This window comes from Pundamilia nyererei, unplaced genomic scaffold (assembly GCF_000239375.1).
Source record: "Pundamilia nyererei isolate P.nyererei 1_Seehausen unplaced genomic scaffold, PunNye1.0 scaffold00372, whole genome shotgun sequence".
NCBI lineage: Eukaryota > Metazoa > Chordata > Actinopteri > Cichliformes > Cichlidae > Pundamilia > Pundamilia nyererei.
In genome coordinates this window covers 110,621-120,432 of record NW_005187773.1, presented here as the reverse complement: position 1 = coordinate 120,432, position 9,812 = coordinate 110,621, and the positions used below count along the sequence as shown (strand labels likewise).

Sequence of the window (9,812 nt, the reverse complement as noted above, 5' to 3'; positions counted from 1 at the left end):
GAGCAGCCCTAGACAACATGGTCTGTGTGTTACTGGACAATCCTCGTGCTCTTCTTTGGACTGATCAGGTCAGTGCTGTGGTGCTCCTCACTGCCAAACACCCTGCGGCAACAAATCACGACCAGCTGCTGGAGCCGAGCCGCTGATTCTTCTCACTGATATTTTAGGAAGCATGGATGCACTTCCATGCGCCCACAGAAGTGTGCACAGGCTCTCCTCTCCCCCCTCTGCTTCACCACCGTCATACCTACAACACGACTGTGGGAGAAATTCTGGACGCCATCATGGCTGCTGTTTCCATCCCATCCAGCCGCCAACCTGGCCCCATGTGTTATCTTTATCCACGCTGTGCTGCATGCCAGTGCTTGATTCATTTCTGTATGTATATGTATGTATGTCGGAAGGACTGTGCAAACGCCTGAAGCCATCCCTCGTTTCTTTCTGTTTCTGGATTTCTTATTCGTTTTCACTGCCTTTGCTGTAGCATTTTCAACTTTTAACTCTGACCTGTGAAGTATTCAGGCACAGAGAGGCCTCGCTCAGGGGATTAACCAGCATTGCATCTACATACACCAGGCATGAAACATTACTTCCAAACTAACAGGGTGATTGCCAAGGAGCCATTAACCATAGCAATGGCATATATGCACATGGTGTGCAGTGTGTCCGTAAAAGCAGCCATATATACTTTATGTCCATGTAGACTGCACGTTGTAATAAATCGCCACATCTATATTCATTTTCTGTAGCAAAATACAAAGAGTAGTGTCTTAAAGCCTCAGCCCATCACTGCCATTTAACTGCTTTCATATACACGAGGTTCAAACCTTTTCCTGTCTGAATGTTTACACGTCTGCTCATTCAGGCTGACCAGCCTGCAGTGTGACAGTACATACCTGGGTTCTGTCTGGCCATGAGCGGCTTCTGTTGCTGAACATATCTCATGTATCCGTTCAGAGGTCTCTTTGGAGGGGAGCGGGCCTCGGAGGTCAGAAACTTCACTGGGCTGAAGAATGCAGAGGGCAGCACGCTGGTACACCTGCAGGGAGGCAACATACATGAGAACAGCCATCTCTCTCCTCTCCATCACGCTTTATTCCACATGGACTATTTCAGGGTTCAGAGCTGGACTCTAACTCATGCCTGAGATCTGTCAGTGCATGTCTGACCGCACAGTGTGCTCGTTCACACAGCACACTGCTAACTGGGTGACACTTTACTGTCCGCGTTGAAAGAAGACAGTCAGCATTAGCCTGCAAACACTGCAGCGCTGCTATGTGTGAGCTGCAGCTACACTGCGTTTCCTGTCGGATATGAAGAGCACAGAGCAGCTAACGAAGCTTCAAAGCACGGACAGCAAACGGGAACTCTTACAAGATGTCTGCTTTTCTGTTTACCAACAGTACCAAGAACCGAAGGCCATGTTTATATTTACGGCTGCTTCATGCTACGCTTACGTATGCTACCATCACCAACACTCACTGTTCTAAAACACGATGTTCAGGGAGTTTCACACAGCAGACTGCAGTGTCTCTGCAGCTAGCTAATGCAACACATACGCCTGGGTTAGCTACCTTGCCAGAGAGCCAGTGCAGGAGAGCACACTGAAGGACTTAGCCAGCAGGCTAACACCTGCTGTCAGCAAGTACGGAGCCATGTCGGCGGGAATCAGCGCGAAAGTCCGCAAACAGGGGAGCGAAGAGCAGACGCGTTGTCTCTGTGCTCAGGCGACGCTGTGACAGCGCTGGAACCCAGGGAGCCCACGGACACGCACCACCAACTGTCTACCAACAAAACGCGCCTTCACTCTCTCCCGGTGGATTGTGGGAAAAGGTCAACTGTTTTTTTTACTTCCTGTGTTGAAGCTTTACTTCCAACAAAGCAGCAAATCAGCTTTAAAGCACAAACAGACTCAAAGACAACGTGGTCAAAACAACTTTAAGACATCTGAAGTCATCTGATGTTCATTTTGAATTTAGACGAAACGGCGGTGTGCTTGTACGTCACTTCCGTTTCCGCCTAGTGTTCAGAGGGCTCGATGGTTGTTTATGACGAGTGGAGATTTGGTTTAAGCTGCTGTTGATTTAACCCTGTTAAAATATAAGAGCGATATAGAAACATTTGCTGAGGTTTTACATGTCGGTTGATCTCTAACAGCATCTGATCTGAATGAGTCCCGGGACGTGTTTGGTGACTCTGACTTTAGTGAGACTGTCGTGCTTTTCACCTCATTAATCAAACACCACATAAATGTAACGTCTCCACTTTCAGGAGAGAAACACAACTCTGTCTTCCTCTCACAATAAGAAAGCTTTAAAAACCATTAATATTTGTAACATTTTAATTTATTGAATTATTCAGTCCCGTTTTTCCTCTTTGCATCTGTATTTCTATCCTTTTTGTTTAATTAGACATACTCTTCCTCTGTGTTATAATTTTGCAGTACAATTGTAAAACCCATTGTGTTGTGTTATGCTCGTTAAAAGTTTCTGTTGAAATAAAGTTGGAGGGAAAAAAGTGCAGTTTCTCCCAACGTTTCCCAGCAACATATAAAGAGACGGATGTTGGCTTAAGACTTTTGCACAGTATGTTTGACTGTGCTTCTATATTCTCTAGTTTCATGTAACACTGCCAGCACACAGCGCAAAGTGCAATAAGAGCACCACATACAAAGTGTGTTGCTCGTGTCAACATAAAGCAGAGTTACACAATCATGTCATGATAGTAACGGTACTATTCTTTAATCCAGTACAAAATGTGCCACATGGGCCTCAGAGACACAGGTAGAAAACTTTACACAGGAACAAAAAGCAGGGTGTTTAGCCTTTGTTACGATGGAGTGCAGCTTAATGAGGACAGTGTAAAAAAGCTTCTCACTGGGCTGAAGGCCTGATTGTTGTACCTGTGGAAATCCAACGTCACAGCTACGATCAGGGGACAAGAGCACATCATTTTAATGAGAGCTTTACACTGTGATGACTCCAATCTGAGTTCAAATAGAAAAAATCATTCCAAACAGACTGAATACAATATAGGTGTTGTCAATAATAATAACAATAATAATAACAACAACAATAGAAGAAAACAGCAACACATAAGAAGTCGCTCCCATTTTCAGGACCACTGCCACAGTACATTGTTTCAATCAACTTGGTCTGCTACACCGACATCAAGACTCCTCCGTAAGCCAGCACATCGATGAAGTGACGACGAACAGAGAACATTAGTATCAGTCAGTACTGTTGTCTGTTGGAGGGCCATACATATTTCACATTCAGCCTTCAGTGTTTCTTCCTGGCTGCTGATGCGCGAAGCAGAAAGGTGGATGACGGAGCCGCCTGAAGCTCGTGCTCCAAAGTTTTCCAGGACTTTTTCCTGTATTACAGAAAAGGGATTTGCATTTCTTTGCAATACTTCTGCATTGTCTCACACCGTGCATTACATTCTGTGTGATCTGTACCAGGGGTTCGTCTACAGAGGCTGTAAGGGACAATTAGACAGGAAGGAGACATGACGCGACTGTCCTGCTATCGGTGCTCACATGCTAATAGGTCGGTGTCCAACAGCATGCTGCTGCTTACTGTCAGAACAGCTAACTGAATGATTTCAGTAGTAACCTGGAAAGATCCACAGCACCATCAGCTCAGACAAAGAAGCAGCCAACAACAACCACACATCAGGCACAGCCTCAGCAGCTACATCCAGCTGTGCTCACAGCCAGCAGCTCCACGCTGTCCCTCATCATCTCTCCTCTCTGCAGCCAATGAAGTATTAGCCTTAATTGGCTGTGTCCAACTGGACTGGATCAACACAGCAACAGTTACAGTAATAATGTAAGGAACACAAAAGTATTGTTAGGTAAAGTAACACAGGAGTCGAGCTAAGACGTCCTGCTGCGGCCCTTCTGATCTCCGTTCACAGCACAGCTGACGTGGGCTTGTTCCCGTTTGGCATCTGGTGGCATTTCTGTCCTCTCATTTTATACTTGTACTTAAAAAGGAAAGAAAACAATCTGTAATAATCATGAATGTCACAAATGAACCGTCCGTGGTGCAATAATAACATGCCAAACGTTAAAAATGCCCAAGTATCCACTGAGTGCGCACAGGCAGGCTGTGGCCTGCTCCGAGTCCGGCTTCTTTTCAGGAAAAACAAAAACAACCCCCCAAAGTAATGTAGATGTTATCGGCCTCGGATTAATAACGATGACAACAGTTCAGTTTGGTGGAAGTTAAGTAGGATTATTTGATGAGTTCGTACTATAATTTCAGTGCGTGTTGACTTTAAAAAACAGATGGGAAAAGAAAGAAACTAAATGTCAGCCTGTCGTTTTTGCGCTGTGCTCATCTTCTTCACATGGCGTACTTCTGGGTCCATTCTTTTGCTAGTTTGTTGTATCTGAGAAGAGAAAAAGACACAAATCGATGACACCATCAGACACACTCGCTTTACTAAAGACGTTAGCATGCGCGCGTGTGTGTATTCACTTGTCTTTGTCGTTCTTGTAGATGTGAGCTATGTCAGGCACCAAGGGGTCATCTGGGTTTGGATCACACAGCAATGAACATATGGACAATAAAACTGCAAAAAACAGGTGAAAGGATCCCGTCAGTGAACTGAGGACAGTTTCATTGTCGAGTGTGTAGAAACGACACACTTCAGTTAACATGGGGCAGACGTGACGCTGTGTGGGAGCAAAGGGAGGTTCCTCGGCCCTAATCATACGATCCATAATGTCACTTTTTAAAATACAGACGACACACACACACATCTGATTACCTTTAGACACCGTCAGTGCTGGAGACCACTGTGACCGCAGGATGTCCAAGCAGATGCTGCCGTTGCTGTTTATATTTGGGTGATAAATCTTTGTTGTAAATGCTACCTGGATTAAAAAAATGAATGACGTTAGTAACATTCAGCGAGTGGAATAACTGAGGTGAGCAGGTCCTGAGTGACACCTTCCTCATCGTCAAGACGACTGAAGCAACTACCAATGAAAGAGCAGGATACCGTTTCCAAAGTAACCCAAGCCTGTAACGTCCACCATGACATCGTGACAGCGACACACAACACGTCTTGCTGTGTGGAGTCTGGGCACCGTCGTGGATTTAAATCAAATTTGCAGTGCAGACTTTCAGCTTTGATTCAGTGGGCTGAACAACAATGTTACATTATCTGTTTGAAAATCACAGGCTCGACTTTCAGAGGCTCAACAGTAAGTGGACCATGAAGTGACAAACTCAAGCACAGCAGCTGTTCATTTCCTGACGGCAAACGTACATGCACACAGACACACAAACAAGCAGAGCAGTTAAAGACCAGGAGACATCCTGGGATCCTGTTAATGTCAAACTTTTGTTAAACCTTTTGAATTAAAGCTTAAAGCCTGCACTTCAGTCACTTCCTGTTTGATTTAAAAGTCACACTTGCTATCCCAGGTTAAGTTTAGTCTTTTTGTTTGTCAGACTTTTCTTTTGGCATCAGGATTAGTTCATGTGTGGAAAACCTGCTTAAAGAGCTTTATTCAGGTGTGCAGCCACCGTGGGCCACCGATCCTCCCAGTCCCAACTCTGCTGGAGCAGTGAGCAACATTTTTCCAAAACACACGCCCTTATTTACTTATCAAATCAGCCAGTGAGCCTGGTACACGTGTCCAGGAGAGACCACTCCTAGGACAGAAATGTCTCAGGACAAAAGTGAACAGTTTGTCTTCCAAGCAGGCCGCCACCGCCTGAATAACACATGTGTACAATATGTAAGGTAGGTTATACAATCTTCCCACCAAACACACTGTGTTTGTGCTTCTTCCTGTGTGTGTTTGCAGTCACCCTGAACTGGTGACCCTAGACTAGCTGTGTGACAGACTAGTGACCCGTCCAGGGTGTACTCTGCCCCTCACACCATCTCACTTCCTTTCCTGCCTCGTATGACCTTAAAATGGATAAGTGGATGTGCTGCTGTGTATGTATGAAATGTGGCACAGTGATGCAAGTTGTCAGCTCTGTGAGACAGGAGATCTAGCAGCATGGCAGGAGAAAAGCTTGGGGCTCTTACCTTTGGTGGCTTGAACGGGTAGTCAGTAGGAAAGTGAATTGTGAGAAAGAAAACTCCTCCTTGGTACGGACTGTCACCCTGACAAAAAGACACTTCTGTCAACACAACAGTGAAACGATTCAGGTGGAATCAGTCGGCTCGCTCCCGTCACCTTCAGCCCAGATGAACAAACCGGTTGGTACCACTTCTCATTTGTCTATATTTATTTATTTTTCTATATGAGAATAATTTCAACACTGTAACAAAGAAATGTCCCAAATATGGGATCAATAAAGCAGTGCTCATTATTTCTGATGCATTTAGTGCAGAAAACATTATGAGAGGAGAAGAAGAAGCAAGCTTAGCGTGACACTCACCGGGCCCATTATTGTTGCCTGCCAGTGAAACACTAGGAGCAAGAAACAAAACAGAGGCACATATAAGAACGCAAGCTGTACATTCAACCAACACAATGTTCAGAGGCCATCATCCACCACGTTACACATGCTGTGTGTACAGAGCACAGTGCACACTGTGTACTGTGTCCACAAAAGACAGACAGCTGTGCTTTGTCATCAGCCTTACTCTAACTGGCTGATTACAGGGTGACTAACAGCCGTCGCTCCCATTTCCCAGTTAAAAGATAACCTATGGAGCTCATAGTTAACCCTTTGGAGAACCCATTCAATTTTAAATTGGTCCTAGACACAGCAACACAGTCCAGTCCTGGGGTGTCTCACTGTGAAACAGCATAGGGCATACAGTCACTTTCAGGCGATCAGGATGGAGTTCCAGCCTTCGGCAGAGGTCCGGCTTTCTAGAAGCTAGTCTGACGTCTCTGCAGAACTTCCTAGTAAATCTTTTAGGACCCTTCTTTAGCCAAATGAAACATTTTCTTCTGATATCTACTTGACTCGTTCTTCCACCGCTCTTTTTTTAAAACTGACCCTACCAAAAAATAAATAAATAAATCCTCTTGAAAACTATTTATGTTTTGCTTTAGATTGTTAAGATAAAACGTAGAATGACATTTAGGAACTATGAAGAGTCTCAAGGCCGACATGCAGGATGTGAACTCACTGTCATCCCCCACTGGTCCAGCCGAGCACTGTGCGGGAGGGTCTCTCTGCAGGTCCTGCAGCTCCTGGTCAACATAACACAAACCAGTCTGTGAGGTTTGACTGAACATCACGTGACACGGCAGTTTTAATGTGAATCAGCTGCAAATGCAGAAATCTTTTCCGTCATTAATGGCAAATACCATCCAGGTATCGCTACAGTCCCCACTAGGCCGTTAATGCAAGCGTGCTTGTGTGTGACTTTGTTTCGACAGTGCGGACCACCGAAAGAAACCATCAGTTACATATATGTAGTTATTATAAGTCCTGTCAAGCCTTCGAGAAGCTCGTCTAACGTGTTATTTCACTTTTCCATTATGACTGGTAGTCCTCTCCGTGCGCCCTCAACAGTCCACAAAGGAAGTGAACTAGTCCACACTACAGAGAACCGAAATGAACTCTGTGCAAACTTCCCTGGTCACCGCAGTCCCAGCCCTCACTACAAGCTGGACAACACAGCTTCTGACACAGAGACAGGCTAACATGGAGGGCACAAAGAGGGTAGTTAATGAGCTAACTACGCTCTTTGGTCATTTGTTAGCGAGCTAGCATGAAACTTTGGATTTGTCAGCCTGCTTCGTCCGTTAGAAGAGATGTCAGCGGCCCCATTATTATCAAAAATATGACGAAGTTTGAGCGGAGTTGTTTCAAAGCGGGGGGAGTGTAAGTTCTGTATGAATACACCTTTAGCGAAAAATAAATCCTATCGTTAGCCTCTGCTGTGCTATCTTTAGCTGGCAACCAATGCTAGCTTGTTAAACTTACCTTCTGTATTCTTTTCAGTGCCATGCTAACTGACGCAGTCCGCTCCCGTGCTCACTCCTCGCTCGTGTTGGTAGGATTATTGCTGCCCAAGTCAATGGTTGTAGTTTGTTCCCTGAGTACTTCGACAGCCGGGACGTGTTTGTGTTTTTATAAAAACCTCTTTTGTTTCCGCTTTCTTCTGTTTACGGTCGTCCCCTCGAAGTGGATCACGGGAAATGTAGTTCTGAATGTGCGCTATGCTTGTATCTCAGAAATAACCCTAACTGCTATACTTAAGGAAGTATCTGAGGTACCTTTAGTTCTTGCCTTTCAATGCTTCATCTTTTTAATCCACTACAAGCTGAACAAGTCGCTGCTGGTAGAAGAACACTCGTTTTTCTTGTTGTTCAGAAATCAGAAACATCCCACAGTTCCAACCATATACGGCTTTCACCTTCATCATGTGATGAAATGTAATGTGTATTTAAAACAAAGTTTATTTGGTGGAGGACTGTCATTTGGTGACGTTTCTTTACATACACTCACTGGACATTTCATTAGGTACACCTCTCCATAACACAAACATCTAATCAGCTAATCATAGAATCATAGAATAACAATCCAATGTATTTAGGCACGTGTACATGATGGAGACAACCTGGTGAAATTCAAAGCGAGCATCAGAATGAGAAAGAAAAGCACGGTGATGGTGTTAGATGGGCTGGTCTTAGTATTTCAAAAACTGCTGATCTATTGGAACTTTCCCCACACAACCATTTACAAACCAGGTCATCAGAAGACCTGATCAAACCTTAAAGTGGCCTACAGCAGCAGAAAACCACACCAAGCACAGCGTCTGTAAGAGCAGGAAACTGAGGCTACAGGCTCACTGAACTTGAACAATAGAAAACATTGTCTGTGCCTCCTTTTATGACTGCAATTTACCAGTCTTGGCTCTTGGCTCGTCAAGCAGGATAACAAACCGTGAGCTCAAATCCTCTGAAACATGAATATAGTTTCTTGAACATAACAATGTGTTCACTCAAAATCACCAACAGTCCCCAGATCAAACAGAACACCTCTGACATGTGGAGGAATATTCACATCATGGATGTGCACCCATCTCCAGCCGCGCCATAGCTGCAGCACCCTGATGAGTCTATGCTGCAAAGATTTAAGGCAGCTCTGAAGGCAAAAGGAGGTCTGACCCATTATAAGAAAGGTGTATCTAATAAAGTGTCCAGTGATGTCTTGATGCAATGATTTCACTTTGAATTTCTTTGTATAGTTAAATCACAACAGTCCCAGGGTTTTATATTGGAGTCTTGTTTATTACCAGGTGTTCTCCGTTGGGTTGCTTTGTTCTTCCTTTTATTCTCCCCCTGAAGGGAGGGAGTGTGTAATCATCTCCATTTGTGTGTTTGTTAGCAGTCTAGCATCCACAGTTTTCAAGATATCATTTTCCAATGTAGTGTGCTGGTAGAACCCTCAAACAGCACAAACGCTGTATTACCCATGATTTCTTTATGGAACTTCACACTAAAGTTCTAGACATCGTGGGATATGAGTACGTAGGTTTTATGTTAATTTTTTTCATTAAAAAAAACTTATCAGTGATACATTGTATGAAAGGTTTGGAAAGAGCAGTACAACACATAACATGTTTCCATAGCAGGCTGACATCAGCACGTTGTAATAAAAACATAAAGCATCAACGTTTTAGTTTCGCTCTTGCCTTTTGGGGCAGATTTTCCTTACACCTTAGCGTCCTGTGTCCTTAGGCCTTGTTGTATTTTGGTTGTGGTTACTGTTTGTATTTATGACATGTGTCCCCGGACTCTTGTTCAGTCTGTGACTGTGTTTCCTGCACTTCTCTCACCATTTCCTGATTTACTTTGATTTATTTTCCTCGTG

The 9,812-nt window shown here is 44.3% G+C and overlaps 2 protein-coding genes across 2 annotated transcripts in view; both read right to left on the bottom strand.

The window, feature by feature from the left end:
- tfam (transcription factor A, mitochondrial) overlaps positions 1–2,201 on the bottom strand; it is a 6,509-nt gene extending 4,308 nt beyond the window's left edge. Inside the window, exons 1-2 of the mRNA XM_005752686.2 lie at positions 1,575–2,201; positions 897–1,039 (exon numbers count right to left, since the gene is read on the bottom strand). Of these exons, the coding sequence (XP_005752743.1) occupies positions 897–1,039; positions 1,575–1,657 (226 nt within the window). The 5' untranslated portion in view covers positions 1,658–2,201. The remainder of the gene's footprint in view (positions 1–896; positions 1,040–1,574) is intronic.
- A 357-nt stretch (positions 2,202–2,558) lies between these two features.
- Positions 2,559–8,164, bottom strand: ube2d1b (ubiquitin-conjugating enzyme E2D 1b). Its single transcript, XM_005752683.1, has 7 exons — positions 7,920–8,164; positions 7,117–7,180; positions 6,414–6,445; positions 6,058–6,135; positions 4,780–4,885; positions 4,488–4,581; positions 2,559–4,398 (listed from the first exon to the last, which is right to left on the bottom strand). Exons 1-7 carry the CDS (start codon positions 7,941–7,943, stop codon positions 4,353–4,355), a joined length of 444 nt encoding a protein of 147 aa, XP_005752740.1. The 5' UTR covers positions 7,944–8,164; the 3' UTR covers positions 2,559–4,352.
- Between the last annotated feature and the right edge of the window lie 1,648 nt (positions 8,165–9,812).

Excerpts from the sequence above, each read along its gene's own strand:
- ube2d1b (XM_005752683.1), bottom strand. The coding sequence starts at position 7,943 with ATGGCACTGAAAAGAATACAGAAG. Across the intron at positions 7,181-7,919 it reads CACTGAAAAGAATACAGAAG|GAGCTGCAGGACCTGCAGAG; the intron begins GTAAGTTTAACA and ends TATGTTGACCAG. Across the intron at positions 6,136-6,413 it reads AGGCAACAATAATGGGCCCG|GGTGACAGTCCGTACCAAGG; the intron begins GTGAGTGTCACG and ends TCTTTTTGTCAG.